The following is a 15,873-nucleotide window of genomic DNA, read 5'->3' as shown; positions in this document are numbered from 1 at the left end:
CCTCACTTCTTTTTTGTCTGCCCTTTTCCTCCTCCCCACTTCTTCCTATTTCCGTTTCTTCATGGTCTTAAGAGTTGTGTTGTTTAAGGTTTTTAGCGAAGACAAGTCTGTAGGTTGAGACGGTGAAGTGCCGTTAGAACTCCGAGATGTGGTCCATTTAATTAACATATAGACAGACAGGAATAGCTGCTTAGCTGGATCCTAATCATTGATTTTTAACATTTAAAGAAACTGTGTTGTAAAAATGGGAATGGTTTGCATTGAAAATGGGAATCAGAAGCAAGAAAAAAGTCTGCTGTTAATAAGGGACAGTGGATCTGGAGTTGCGTGGAAACCTGTCACTGGAGAGAGACAGGCTAATGATACTTCATCTTGTTTTTCTCACTCTTAGGGGATACCTCTCTGTCATGATGTTTCTGTTTTTCTTGTTCTGTGTTTGTGCTGATTGAATAATGACTCAGCTTCTTAGGTACTTTGATAGCAGAAAGGTAGGTATCCTGAATAGGAAGATGAATTTAATGGAAATTCATTGGAAAGTAGTTTAGTCATTAAATGATTTTTATCGTGTGATTGATCTCCAAAGTTCTTATCATTTTGGGGTATACAGTGATGATTCTGTTTCAGGACCAGAAACACAGATCTAGCCTCTGATGTGGTGACTCAACTCTAAAGAGTTGTTCCAGTTGTCTTTGCTCATCTAACCAGTTGTCAGCTTGTGATGAAATTCCTTTTAATATTCCGCCTGAAACCATGAAAAACTCTTGCCTATTTCTAATAGATTTTCTTTATATTATAAAAATAGGCTTCACATAGAATGTTTTTGCCAGTTGTAGTAATTGTCATTGTAGTCAGACTGGTTGGTATCAGGTAGAAACAAGAGCTTTTTCAGGATTTGAAGTTAAGTTTTTCAACTCACAGTTCATTCTTAATCACTGTATTGCCACCCTGCCTTTCATTCCTAGTCTTCTATTTCAGAAAGAAAGTAAAGGCTTTCTGTTGGAAATTCTTCAAATTTTTGCGCCACAAACAAAACTGCTGATATTCATCCTTAGTCTCTGCCTATCTCTGCAGACAGAGTGTACCTTTCTGTCCAAGGAAAACCCATCCACTTCCATCCCTTCTGGCTTCTTTAGTACTTTCAATGTACCAATTCGAAAATATTTCTCTTCCACCTCCTCTGTCTGAATACCCCCCTCCCACTCCAAATACACATGTTCAAGTCTCTATCATCTTAAAAATAAAAGCCCTCTTCCTATACAATGCCTTACTCCTTGCCTCGTTTTGCAGAAAGTTTCTTGAAAAATAGTCTGTATTGACTCAGTTTCCTCAATGTGTATTTACAGACTTTGAGGTAAATAATTTCATTGAAACTGCACTGTCCAAGTTATCACTGAGTTTTTAATTATCAAATTCTGATGTCTTCTTTTCATTTTGTATCTTACTTGATCTCTGGTCATGTTATACGTTTAATATGGTTGTTGACTTCTTTCCTTGAAATTTGATTAACTTGATTTTTCTTTGGCTTCTATAATGCTTCTTTTCTGGTTTTCCTCTTAATGCTGTCAACACTCTCTAGTTATCTTTATCTCTTCCCTCTGCCCTTTTATATCTTTAGTCATTTTCTATCTGCACTCTCCTTAGCTGTCTCATCTATCCTGTGATTTCAGCTGACACCTGTACACTCAGGACTCCCAAATCTGTATTGACATCCATGGTTTTTTGTTCACCTGGGGGTGGAGGGTGTTCATGCGCATGTGTGCGTGTATTCCTTATTTGCCACAGCATAGGTATGCCAAATTTAATATGTCTCAAACATAATTCATCATCACCTTTTTTTTCAACTGCTTTATTTTATTATTATTATTTTTTTACATTCTAGGATGTCGTGGAGCAGTTGGGAGGGAGGGGGAGAGGGGAAAAGGGAAGGAAATGTGATGGAAGAAGGAGGAAGGAGTAGGGGCAGTATTGAGGTCTGTGGCACCCCCGTCATTCCCACAGGGGAGACCAAGGGATTTCCAGCAGTGGCTTGGTCATTGCCGGGCTGGGTGTAGATGTTAGGGGTGTGTGGCAAAAGCCCTTGTCCCCCACCACCCCAGCTCAGGAACCTGGGGCTCTTCTTGCTGCGGTTTGGTGGTGGTTGTTGGGCTGACTGTGCATGTGGGGGGGTGTGGCCGAGGCCCTTAGCCCCCCCCCCCCGCCCTGGCTCGGGAGAGTCCATGGTGCTTCCTGCGGTGGCTTGGTGGTTGCTGCTAGGCTGGCTTTGTGTGTTGTGGGGTATGGCCGAGGCCCGAGATCATCACTTTTTCTAAATCTCTTTTTCCTTTAATATTTTCTAGCTTGGTGACAATGACAAGCACAGCCATCCAATAGCCAATGATGAAATTCCTTTCTCTCAAACAAGAAACAGATATTATAGAAGTTATCCTTCTCCCTTTTCTTATCTCTATCATATCACTTGGTGTACTCTGCTGAAATAGCTTTTTCATCTGTGACCTCACTAGAGAGTGAGTTCGTTGAGAGCTGGGATTGTATTTTGTCTATATCAGGAAATGCCAAGCACTTAATACATTTGTACATTAGAATGAAGCCCATCATGCCAATATATCTCATTATTGGTGACACTAAGTTTGAGCCAACTTTTTCCATTGTAAAGTACTTATTCTCTTTATGGTAAAAGTAATCAGAGTACACTCTGAAACAGTGTGAATAACTTGTTTTCCAGTTATGTTTTATCCATTGGTTTTAACATTCATTGATCCTTTCCTAAATTAGGTATTACGTTGGTGGATGCAAACTGGGTAATTTCCTAGTTCTGTCATTCCTTCTACATTTATTAGTTGGTATTTTTCTCTAAAGAAGAACTTTTCTCTTCCCACCCTTTTTATTGAGATATACTTTTCATATAGTAGAATGCATATATGTAAAGTTTGGTTTAATGAATTTGATGAATGTATATACCTGTGGAACCATGACTAACATCCCCCTCCCTCCTTTTTTTAGTATAACTATAGATCATGAGTTGTTTTTAATGCAGTGTCTTATAATTTATTACCACCTTTTGTTCTTTTTTGATAATCTAATTGTCCCGAATTTTGACTAATGAGAGCACCTTCAGGCTGGTTCATGTGTCCTGTAACATGTCTTCATCCTTTGAACATTTACTTTCTGGCACAAAAAGTCTCATCTCCTTCTTACCCTGCCTTAGACCTGGAATCAGTCTTTCTCTAAGTAATCCTGATTCATGTTAGTGGGAAATGGTATTTAGAAACACTGATCTGAGCACAAGGTGTGCTTTTTCCTTGTGCTTGGGATATCATTGCTTCTAGGCCCTTTTAATGGTCAGGGTTAGGAAATAAATTTTTTGAAAGTCATGACTTCATATTTTGAGTTCATACTGATAATTCTAATTCTAATCCAACGCCACAAAGTTCTTTTGTTTTATGTTGTTCTTTTCCTAGCATTTTTGAGTTGGGAATTTAATTCATTTATTTTTTTTATTTTGTTTTTACTGATGTGTTTAAGACTATAAAATTTCCCGTGATCATAGCTTTAATTTGTTCCAGAGATCTGATATGTAGTCTTTTTACTGTTGTTGTTGTTCTTTTGGGGGCAGCTGGCCAATGGGGGAACCTAACTTTTGACCTTGGTGTTACAGACTGTGCTCTGACCAGCTGAGCTAACCAGCCAGCCACTGTTGTTATTTTTTTTTTTTAATTAATTAATTTATTTTTTTTAAAGATGACCGGTAAGGGGATCTTAACCCTTGACTTGGTGTTGTCAGCACCATGCTCTCCCTAGTGAGCTAACCGGCCATCCCTATATAGGATCTGAACCCACAGCCTTGGTGTTATCAGCACCACACTCTCCTGAGTGAGCCATGGGCTGGCCCTTACTGTTGTTATTTTTTAACAGAGAATTAAAAATTTCCCGATGGAAGGGCCTTTTTGACTTTGTAGTTTGTTACTTTTTGTTTTATTCCATTAAGATCAGAAAATGTTGTTTTATTGTTTCTACTTTTTGGAACTTTATTGTCTGTCTGAAAATGTTGTTGTAAGGATTAATTGGTTAAAATACTTAGATATGAACGTATTTTAGCTTTTATATTATGTACTTTGATTTAATAGTGGTAAAGAATGTGCACTGTTACGTTTATCATTGTACTAATTGTAGAGGTTGATTAATATAACCAAGTCAGTCTATAGAAGTTTAAAGATAAATTTTGAAATGCCATATGGTTGGTTTTGTTCTTATATGATCTTTCATTAGTCTGTATTTCATACGTTATTTATTTTGTAGTCAGACTTATAAAATAGTATGCATTTTATCCTGGTTTATTTTTATTCTTATTGTTTATCATTTATACATTTAAAATACAGTTTGGTTATTTGCTTAGTCTACATTCAGGGATTATGGATCATCTAAATTCAAAATTTAACGCCATTATCTGTCAAAATGCTCTCACCGTCAAGTAATAGAATGCCAGATGACAGTAGCTTAAACATTAATGACAAAATTTTCACATAAGGGCATGTTTTTCACATATGGTTGTCAGAAGTAGGTAGTTCTAAGATTGACCTAAGATTGACATAGCATTTTTAGTGTCATCAAGGGACCCAGGCTCTTTCCATCTTTCTGCTTTGCTTTCTTTAGTGTGTGGGTGATAAATTCCCTCTTAATTGTAGTGTGGTTGCTGCAGAGTCCAGTACCATATTTTCACCAGACTGAGTCCCCTAGCAGGAAGGGAGTTGGGGCAAAAGGACTTAATCTTTGAAAAGCTTTCCCTTTTATTAGGAGATAGAAATATTCCCCAGAGGCTTTTAGTAAACTTTCTTTATGTCTGATTGGCTAGAACTGTATTACATTCGTACCCCTAGATAGGTCATCACCAACAAAAATAAATGGGATTAGTATGATTGGCTTAAGACAGTCGTGATTCATCGCCTAACATGGGCATACTGACCTCTAATCAAAGACAGGAGCCCATTACCAAGTTAGAAGTGGGTATTTTTGTTGCATAATCACAAGTAGTGTTCATCTCTAGACAGAACCAAATTGACAACTATGCTTTTATGAGACGTAAAGTAATCTGGTAATTTGGTGACTGTTTTCAGCGTTTGAATGAGGCAGTAAGTGGGTTTAGAGAAAAAAAGTCAACTTTTTCCTTCATTTTTTTGAAGAGGATTTTGAAACCTTTTTTGCTAAGAAGATAAATGCATGAATCAGAATAATTATGGTAATGTGAATTTTGTTTGTTATTTTGTAGTCAGAATCTGGAGAAGTGAATAGAAACACAGAACTGAAGAAACTTCAGATTTTTGGGGCTGGGCCCAAAGTTGTGGGCCTGGCAATGGGAACAAAAGATAAAGAAGGTAAAATCTGGTATTTGGTCATGAAAAGAAATAAGGTGCAACAATGTGGTTGTAAAAAGATTCAAATGATACTTGAATTGTAGTCTGTGGGAGGAATTTCTTAAGAATTGTAAACTTGCAACATGATTCCCAGGCAAATTGCTTGTATCTTAAATTTAAAGCAGATATTTAAGTGAAGAGCAATATTATGTTGAATTTTTATGATTTTGGAAGTGAGAATTTTCCTTCTCCACGTCTAATATATGATACAAATTTATTGCCGTTTCTGAAGGGTAGTTTATGAGGGAATTGTGAAACTAATGGTTCTCTCACCTAGTGACCTAAAGCTTATAATTTAAATTCCAAGGAAAATAGAAGATTCTCTGACCTTTAGTATTGAAATATACTGTGGAGAGCTTAGAACTTTTAAATTCTAACCATAACTTTGATTTTCTTTTTATAATTACCCTTGATGTATTATGACACTTCGTTTAAACAAACTGTTTTCTTTAGAAAGCCTAGTACTCTCAGCTTCATATGTTTGGAACTTTTTTTGTGGGTAGAATTACTAATGCAAAGATCAGGTTTCACTATTCTCCCTATATAACATGTCAATTTTAAAACTCAGTTTAACGAAGATTAGGCTGGATATGTTTGGACTCTGTAAAAACTTAATGAAATGCTGCAGTTACAAATCATATTATGCATTTTATGATATGGATAGTTGTCATATAATTCAGATTGTAGACTGAATTCTAGAGGATCAGTTAATATTGTTCCTTCACTGTCAAAACATTTAGTATAATAGGACCTAAATATATTATAATAGTTATTATTACTCTTTTTTAAAAAAAAAAAAAAAAAAAGATGACCGGTAAGGGGATCTTAACCCTTGACTTGGTGCTGTCAGCACCATGCTCATCCAGGGAGCTAGCCAGCCATCCCTGTATGGGATCCGAACCCATGGCCTTGGTGTTACCAGCATCACACTCTTCCGGGTGAGCCACAGGCCAGCCCATTATTACCCTTTTAAGAATTAAGTACTTTGTTTTGGTTATTCTCATACTTATTGTATTGGCCATCAATGATTTTAAAAATTAGTCACTGACTAATTTGAGAGTTCTTTTAAAATATATAGGCAGTATATAGTTAAATACCACATACAGGCAGTATAGCATTAATGGTTAAGCTCTCTGGAGCTTGATTTACTGGATTAGAATCTCAGATCTTCCACTGACTGGCTGCGTGATTTTTAACAAGTTACCTAACTTCTCTATACCTTAGATTCTTTATCTTCAGTGGGAGGGAATAGTATATTTACTTCATAGTGTTGTGAGATTTTAACTGATTTAAATAAATTTAAATAGTGTCTGGTCCATAGTAAGCTCTCAACATTAGTTTTTTACTGTTATTATGTAACTTTTTATTTCAAGATGAGGTTACCCGAAGACGAAAAGTTACCAACAGGTCAGATGCATTTAACATGCAAATGAGACAACGGAAAGGAACTCTCTCTGTTAACTTTGTAAGTGTTTGGGGATGTGTTAGGAGGGAAAGGATTTATTTTTATTTTAGTTTTGTACTTTTTATCTTGGTATGTCTTGGTATGCTGTTCAGTTAGCTCATTTGATGAGAAGATTTGATGGCATATCTAAGGTTGCAGCTTTGGTTTATGTAATGTTCACCTTGCTTTGTCCCATATGAATAGACTGTTTCCCATAAGTTATACACATCTTATGGGAAACTAGAGAATGAATATGAATCTGTGTAAATTGTTAGGTTGTATTACAGACAGAGCTGTATATTTGTTCTCTACCGAGGAGTATTTGTATGTAAGAAGATTTTTTTAAAAATATAAATTGATTTTCAAATACCCTAGATTTGTAGTCTTTATTTTAACTACTTGATATGCTTTTATTCACTTGCCTGTGGAAGCTCTGTAAGGAAATTTAGGGTGTTTTATGAAAACCTATTTAAATACCATTATTTGAAATAGATATTCAAGATTTTTGTTTACTTTTTAGTGTACATTATTTTGTTTTAATTAAGGAGTTCTTTGTAAAAATTTAATATTACTTATAGAAAATCCTTTTTTTTTTTTTAACAGGTCGATCTCTATGTTTGTATGTTTTGTGGTCGGGGAAACAATGAGGATAAATTGCTTTTGTGTGATGGATGTGATGACAGCTATCACACATTTTGTTTAATTCCTCCACTACCTGATGTGCCCAAAGGAGACTGGAGGTGTCCTAAATGTGTCGCTGAGGTACAAACCTAACCTTTATGGATCCTTTTTTAACTAAAAACAATAATGCATACATATACACATACATGTAAACACATTCTCAAAAGCTTTTCCCACTCTTTTTCTTCTTTAGTGTTTAAAATTTCCAAGATTTTTAAAAGAGCTATGTTGAATGGAAATGTAGCAATTGTATTGTGGCAGTTTGCCTTTCAAAGGCTCTTTTTCTGACAGTTGATTTGATAATTCTGTTTATTGCTGCATATGAGACTTCTGCTCAGAATGTTCATATTCCAGGACAACAGTAAAAATGAAGAAAAGCCATAGGTTGTTTTTTCTTTCTTAATTAAAAAAGTATGTAATCAGATGTGAAGCTCTAAAACTTGTAATTTATCCATTTTTAATGTTATTAACTGATGGTGTCTTTTATCTTGTTCAAATTTTGACTTGATTGTACTAAATTTTTCTTATTGAAAAATTGTAATGATGTCATTGTCATGAAATGCCTCATCTGTTTACCTGTTTTAACAAAATGTCATGATAGGACATTGATGAGAAGGAGTTAGCTGGGTGTATTTAGATGTGTTCAAAGGTCTTTTATGGTCTTTGAATTATTATTTGCTGTTCTCAGTGTTAAAAGATTCAGAGGTAGTTCTATTCCAAATGAATGTTGTTGTTAAGACATTGGTCATGTGATTGATAGTGTGAACAAACCATTCTCTTGGACAGATATCCTAGCAGTCCAGTGGATATCCCTTTATCTATTACCTTTCCTTCCCCAATGAACATTTATTTTCTCCATGGCCAAGTCCACTGCTATGCTGACAATGAAAGGCATCCCTGAGCTTGATTCCAAGTCAGTGGTCCTCTAGTTGCTTGTCTTGGTGCCAGAGCTCAGTGCCAACTCCAGAGTCTAAAGCTGTCTCATTATCACTTTTCTACTAGAAGGCTGTGAAAATGCAGTTGAGGTTCTAGAACATTATTTCCTAATACCATATTGCAAGTAACTAATATCTGTTTTGCTGTCTAGGGTTGATTAGATTTGCTTCACCTAGGGAAATGATCAAAGAAGATAGTGCCTAAGAGTTTTAATGGTTTCTTCAGTTCAGTTTTAGTGAGATAATCGTAGATATTTTTTCTTCCCAGGAATGTAACAAGCCTCGAGAAGCCTTTGGATTTGAACAAGCTATAAGAGAGTATACACTTCAGAGCTTTGGAGAGATGGCAGATAATTTTAAGTCTGATTATTTCAATATGCCAGTTCACGTAAGTAGCTATCTTTTAGGTCAGTTTAGGGTGCTACAATGATTTATCTGAGTTCATAGCTTTAGGTTTGCTTTTTTACTTTTATTTTGTAGAAAATATGGGCAGCATAAAATGATAGAACAGTAAATCTGCAAATGGCATCTGTTTCTATTTCTGTCACTCTCTAATGAGGCAGTTTATATTAGGTTAAGAAATCTATTTTGATACTTGAGTTGTTTTATTAGCCTTTTGTGGGTAATCCGTTACAGAAAAGCATGGTATATTTGGTAGTTGTTGCTTTTGTTTAGTTGTTTGTAATATGGGGTTTGTTTTTTTGCCTAGGATATCTTGGGATTTTTAGTCCCAATCAAGAAAATTGGCCAAAGCTATTAAAATTCAATCTTGCTATTTGTATTTCCTGTGTTACCAAACCAAGTTCAGCTGCCTGACTGTACAAAAACCTTGGTTTGGCTCACCAAAATCTGTTATCCCAGGGCATTCAGCTTTTGGCTGAGCCTTGCCAAAATCTTGTTACCAAACCCAAGTCTGCCTGCCTGTCCCAAACAAAAAACCAAACAACCCAAAAGTCAAATGTTGGTGGAACAGGAAGTCAGCTTTTATTCAGGAATACTGGTGACCTGAGGAGAGATGTTAGGTTAGCCCAAGTCTGCAGTAAACTTAAAGAAGAATGGCCAGACTAAAGCAATCTCAAAGACTCACGTCTACTGAGGAGTTTTTAAAGAGGGGGTTGAGGGAATGGAATGTGGGAAATGAAAAGCAGGAGGGAGGGGGATGTATAAGGGTCCAGGTGTACATTCTTGCCAAGGCTCCTTCTCACTTTCGTTCTCATTCTTGATGTTATCTTAGGGTCGTGTAGGATTTTTATTTGCTTTGGGGACAAATCAGCGTAGCTTCATTGATGTCTTCCTTGGTTTCTCAGGGCCTGGATAGTACATATCTTGTGGCAAGTTTGCAGCTCCAGGCTGACTGGAAGACAACTTTACATTCATTTAAATAATGTCATCTTGTCCCATAACCAAGGTTCAGAATATCAAATAACCATGGGAAAAGAGGGAACTCAGAGAAAGGCATGCTAATAAAAAAAAGTCTTTTTTTTTTTCTTCTAAAACCTATGTGGTTTTAGGTCCCAACATGGCTTCAGTCATGCTCACTTCAACATTTGTTACTCCTTGATGTCTTGATTCATCTTGTCCTTCTTAGTTTAAAAGCAACATGTTTCAGGAAGACAGCAGTTCAAATTCTTTGTGTCTTTAATTTTTCCTCATTCTCTGTGGAAAAAGCTAGGACCTGTCATTTCTGCTCTGGGAAATCAGGGTTTTTAAAATTTCATTATGGGTTTGTGTTAACTGGATCTGTGTATCATAGTGCATTAATAATCTATCATCTTTGTTTTCCCTGTGTAGATGGTTCCCACAGAACTAGTAGAAAAGGAATTCTGGCGGCTGGTGAGCAGCATTGAAGAAGATGTTATTGTAGAGTATGGAGCTGATATCTCCTCAAAAGATTTTGGAAGTGGATTTCCTGTAAAGGATGGCCGGAGAAAGATGTTGCCAGAAGAAGAGGTGCAGATAGTATTATCCACACTTCTGCTTACGCCCAAGATGATTAGCCTTTGCATAGAAAACTATTTTTAATTATAAGGGACCATGTAAACTTAAAATAATAATTAGGTAGGATTTGGACAGTATATGTAATCTTCAGTTTTAAAAACAATGAGTTCAGAATATCTTTAAAAATTATTTAACTCTGCATCTTAAAACTAATTAGTTTAAAACTTTAACTCTAGTAAAAAATTTGCCTAACTCTTCCTATTCTAAAATCTAGAAAGTGTTAGGAGTTTTTTAAAACATTACATTTTGTTGATAGGTCCGGAAATAATTTTCCTTCAACATCTGGGCAGGTAGGTTTTCAATTATGCATTTAAACTAACATGTACACGAAGTCCTGTCACATAGAATATGACCTCATGTGTAAAGTGGAAAAGATGATCATTCATTTCTTTTCTTTTCACTTTGATCCTTGCCACTTTTTCTTTCCTCGTATAATTAACAAAAATTTAAGAGTTTTATCTCCTATTAAAAGAGTTACACATGGTAATAAAAAAAAAGTTACAGTACTCCCCCTTATCCTCATGGGATATATTTCAGGACCCCCAGTGGATGCCTGAAACTGTGGATTGTACCAAACCCTGTATGTACTATATTTTTTTCTGTACATACATACTTGTGGTAAAGTTTAATTTATAAATTAGGGATAGTAAGAGATTAACAACAATAATAACAAAATAAAATAATTATAACAATATACTGTAATGCAAGTTATATGAATATTGTTTCTCTGTCAGAATATCTTGTCATACTGTACTCACCCTTCATCTTGTGATTCTTGATCTGATAACTGAGATGGCTACTAAGTGACTAATGGGTGGGTAGTGTATGGATATGCTGGACAAAGGGATGATCTACATCCTAGGAGGGATAGAGAGGATGGAGTGAGATTTCATCATAGTATGCATAATGGCATGCAGTTTAAAACTTATGAATTGTTTATTTCTGGAAATTTCTAGTTAATATTTTTGGACTATTTTTGGACTAAGGTTGACTGCAAGTAACTGAAGCTGCAGAAAGCAAAACTGAGGATAGCGGGGGAGGCTACTGTAGTACACAAGGATATACAGTTAGAAGTGTAGCTACTCCAGCTGTCTTATGGTTACTATTTGCGTGGTGTATCCTTTTCTATTCTCTTATTTTGAAGCTATTTGTGTCTTGGAATCTGAAGTGTGTCTCTTTTAGATAGCATATAATTGGATCTTGCTTTTTTAAAAAAATCTAGTCTGACAGTTGCCTTTTGATTGGAGTGTTTAGTCCATTTACATTTAATGTAATTGATGTGGTTGATTTACATCTGCCATTTTGCTGTTTTCTATGTTTCATATCTTTCTGTTCCTCCTTTTCTCTATTAGGGCGTTCTTTTGATGTTAAATACTTCTAGTTATAACATTTTAATTTGCCTCTTTTTTTGCTGTATTTTCTTGATTTATTTAGTGTTTGGTCTACTCTTATTATAGCCTTATTGATTTTTTTTTTCTCTCGTGATAGTATACCACAGATTAGGATAATAAAGCTGGGATGATATTAATTAGAGAATAGACTTTGGGTTTTACTAAGGGAGAAAGAATTATTACAGTGGGATGGAGAACATAGATTATATCGGGATGGTTTTTACAGTAACAGTTCAGTGTTGGAATGTATACATGTTCAATATCACTGAATTTTAAACCTGGTTTTATATAGTATCTTTAAGGAAGTGCATCAGTCCAAGTTTCTTCACACCTTTGCATTGGTAAATGGAAGGCAATGATCTCATTATTGGGGAGAGACTTCATTTTATAGTTCTTTTTCTGAATTTTGTTTCTGTTCTGAGTTTTTAAATTGTTCTTGAGCAGATAGTTACGTTTTCTAATCTCCTTTTAGAGATAAGGTCACAGAGCTTTTTAAGATGGTGATGATGATGGCTAGTGTTGTTATTATTTTGGAGCCATGACTCAGATTCAAGCCGTTTTAAAGATTATTTTGTGTCAATGCTAAGTAACTAAGAATGTAAAAGTTAATCCTGCTCCATGTTTGAATTTTATATGAATTCTAAGAAAGCATATTCACATTTATTTCTGTTTTTATTCCAGTTTTGTGTAAGAATGTGGAGAAATGCAGGATTATGACCATATGTTTGATAGACTTGAAGATAGGAGCAGTTTTTGCCCTTGACAACATTTATTAGATGGACAGTCTTCGTGTTTTGTTCCTGACATGTTTGGTTTTTCTGTTGTTGGGTAATACATTACTTCTAACCTTAGTGACTTAAATAGAGAACATTCATTATCTCTTAGTTTCTGTGGGTCAAGAATTTGCAAGCAGTTTAATGATAGTTCTAACTTGGAGTCTCTCATGAGGTTGCTGTCAAGGTGTTGTTTGGGGCTGCAGTCATTTCAAGGCTTGACTGTAACTAGTGAACTGCTTTTAAAATGGCTTACTCACATGGATGTTAGCAGGAGGGCTTAGTTCCTAGCCATGTGGGCCTCTCCATAGGGATGCTTCAGAGTCACAATGTCTCTTAAAACCTAACTTCAGAAGTCAGACTTCTTAATATCTGCAGTATCTTATTGGTTCCATAGGTCAACCCTGTTTGGTGTGGGAGGGGACTATAGAAAGTCCTGAATTTCACAAGGTGGGGATCATTGGTGGTGGTGGGTGCATTGGAGGCTGGCTACTGTTATTAATTTCACGTAGCAGAGAGGGGGTTGCAAAGCTGGCCTACTATAGCTTTTATTCTTTTTCCAACTATCATTCTTTAGGTAATTATTTTTGGATTAAGTGGTTGGAAATATTTTACTACGTGCCCTTAGTTAAAAACTTCTCTTTCTAGTTTTAAATAGATTGAAACATTGATTCCTGGGCTTTAAGGTGATCGACCGTAGTATCAGGAGACAAATTAGATAAAGCCTTTTTTTCTAGACTGGGTCACAGATTTGCTATTTATTTTCTAAACAATAACGTTTTACTCAGAATTTGTTTTTTTTGTAAGGTGGCACCAGAGAACACATTTGTCACAAAAGTATTTTGGGGACTAATTAGACAGTGTGTATAAAACCTTTAGACTTTTTATGCTTATATTTTATGTAAGTTTGTTACTCTGAAAGTTACTCTATTAAAATAGCAAATAAGTACCAGCTTTTCTCCAAGAATTGTACATTTGTGTTGAACTTCTGTAGTATGAGATAGCCTCTTGGTATCTGATAACACGCCTCTTTAGAGTCATAATTTAGTGGAAAAGTACTTCTGAGGTTGTGTCTTATGAATATAGTATGCTCTACAAATAGGGCTTCTGAAGAATAAAGGTAGGTATAGAACTTGAAACTTTGGAAAAAATTTTTCTTCTCGTCATACTTGCTCCATATTAAGTCATTGACTAAATCCTAATTCATTTTTTCATTATTTTCTATAGGATTGAAAATAATATTCCATTTCTACTACTACTATTCTTGTCTAGATCCTTATCACATGTTGGGATGATCATTGTGGTCTTACATAATGACCGCTTGTGTTAAGGATCCCAAAGAGAATCCCTAGGTGCAGTGATTGCTTGGAGGATTCATGGCTATGATTTATTACAGTGAAAGCATACATAGCAAAATCAGCAAAGGGAAAAAATGCATGGGCAAAGTCCAGAGGAAACCAAGCACAAGCTTCCAAGAGTCCTCTCCCACTGGTGTCACATAGTATTAAGTTATGGCAATGTGTGAAGTGTTGGCATATCAGGGAAACTCATTATGTTCTCAGTGCCCAAGGTTTTTATTGGGGGCTGGTGACATGGGCACCCTTTGCCAAACACATACCAAAATTCCTGACTCCCAGAAGGAAAGCAGGTATTCAGAATAAACCACATTGTACAAACAGTCTGGGGATGGTGAGCCACTCTTATTATTTAGGGAAAGTTTTTTATTAGGGTAGGGAATTGCTTACTGTTCATATTTCCAGATGCCAGCCAAGGACCAGCTTTTAAGCAGGCCTTTTGAAGGATAGCAGTCTCAGGCCTGCTGTGTTAAATAACTCTTTTCTGCGTACTGCTTCTCTCTGTAGTCTCTCTCATATATTGCTTTCACTTAGAATTTTGAGATTGATGGGTCAGTGCAAGTTTATGTAGTTCTGTCTACTTTTGTTTATGTTTGAAGTTTTCCATGATCAAAAGTTTCAAAATATTTAAAGGTACTATATGATTATCAATATTGTTCCATTTTTCAAAATCTGTTTTATTTCTCTTTTGAATACAGTGTAAAACCTAAGCTTCTTAGTCCAAAACTTAAGATTAGAGATCCAGTCTTTATGGTTTTATTTCCTATATTTCTGAGTATGACTCTTCCACTATGCCCCTTCACCAGCCAGACAACTATATTCTGTCTCTCTGTAACTTACCTTTTACATTCCTGTAGCTCTCCCTTCCAGAAAGATTATTTAAATCTTATCTGTTCTTCCATTTCCGTGAAGTTTTCCTAACAGTCCAAACCCATGATGATTATTAGTTTGTTGACCCCTGAATAACTGTATAATCTATTTTCTTAACTGTATTTGGAATTTATATTACCTCATTTTATAACTTTTTTGTATGTAGACCTTGTCTCTAACTAGATTCATTACTTTTTTTAGCCAGTCAGCTGGCCAACCAAAAAAAAACCATGTTGAGTAGTATCTGTTGAAATCCTTTTTTTTTTTTTCTTTTTTTTAGCTTCTTGAGTGTAGGAATTGTAATTCTTTGTTATTTTTTATTGGAATTCCTAGTTAAACCTGTGTTACTTTCTTATTCTATCCTCCATGACACTTAACTACAGTTTTATAGTTTCTGTATCTCTGTGCTGCATTTTGGGTAATTTCCTCAAATCTGTCTTCCAGTTTACAGATTTTCTCTTTAGCTTTGTCATTGGCTATTTAACCTCTTTGAGGGTTTAAAAAAATTTTTTTTTATAGAAACTTCTAAACATATTTGTGTAAAAGTAAACACAATAATGAACCTCCCTCCCTCTCTCAGTACCTGGCATCCAGGTTCAGGTATCAACCTAATAGAAGGCAGTTGGATTCTCTTACCTGCTTCTGCATTCAGTTTGTTACTGTATCATATATCATGTTTCCTCTCAGAAACTAACACTATACTCCTTCAAGAATTTAAGTGAAAGAGTCAAATAACATCTTAGAATTATTATGAAAATAGTTTGACTTCATGGATCTTCTGGACCCCACTTTGAGAACTGTATTCCATAAGGATGAAAAGCACTTTAAGTCTGTACCTCATATGGCTTCAGGGATGGGTGTTTAAAATCCAGTACAGTTAGAAGCCCCTATGAATATTCTGACAGCTTCCTTTTTCATTCTGGCTTTGTTTCCTTTCTGTTTCTAGAAACTGGGAATTTCTTTTCTTGATTTTTTGAGTTCAGCTGTGAAGGGTTTTTTTTTTTGTTATTATGGTTAT

General features: G+C 35.5%; 1 protein-coding gene across 3 annotated transcripts in view; it reads left to right on the top strand.

Annotated features, from left to right (window-relative positions):
* The window catches only part of KDM5A (lysine demethylase 5A), a 135,030-nt gene that overhangs the window by 18,981 nt on the left and 100,176 nt on the right, over window positions 1–15,873 (top strand). For all 3 annotated transcript variants that reach the window (XR_010021333.1, XM_063074954.1, XM_063074941.1), the window contains 5 exons: window positions 5,264–5,369; window positions 6,782–6,873; window positions 7,456–7,614; window positions 8,737–8,856; window positions 10,260–10,418. Coding sequence is in view for 2 of the 3 variants with exons in the window: in XM_063074954.1 (XP_062931024.1) it covers window positions 5,264–5,369; window positions 6,782–6,873; window positions 7,456–7,614; window positions 8,737–8,856; window positions 10,260–10,418 (636 nt within the window). In the remaining variant the exon portion in view is untranslated. The remainder of the gene's footprint in view (window positions 1–5,263; window positions 5,370–6,781; window positions 6,874–7,455; window positions 7,615–8,736; window positions 8,857–10,259; window positions 10,419–15,873) is intronic.

Source organism: Cynocephalus volans, chromosome 1, assembly GCF_027409185.1.
Source record: "Cynocephalus volans isolate mCynVol1 chromosome 1, mCynVol1.pri, whole genome shotgun sequence".
Lineage (NCBI taxonomy): Eukaryota > Metazoa > Chordata > Mammalia > Dermoptera > Cynocephalidae > Cynocephalus > Cynocephalus volans.
The sequence above is the reverse complement of the archived record's forward strand: the minus strand, read 5'-3'. Positions and strand labels throughout refer to the sequence as shown.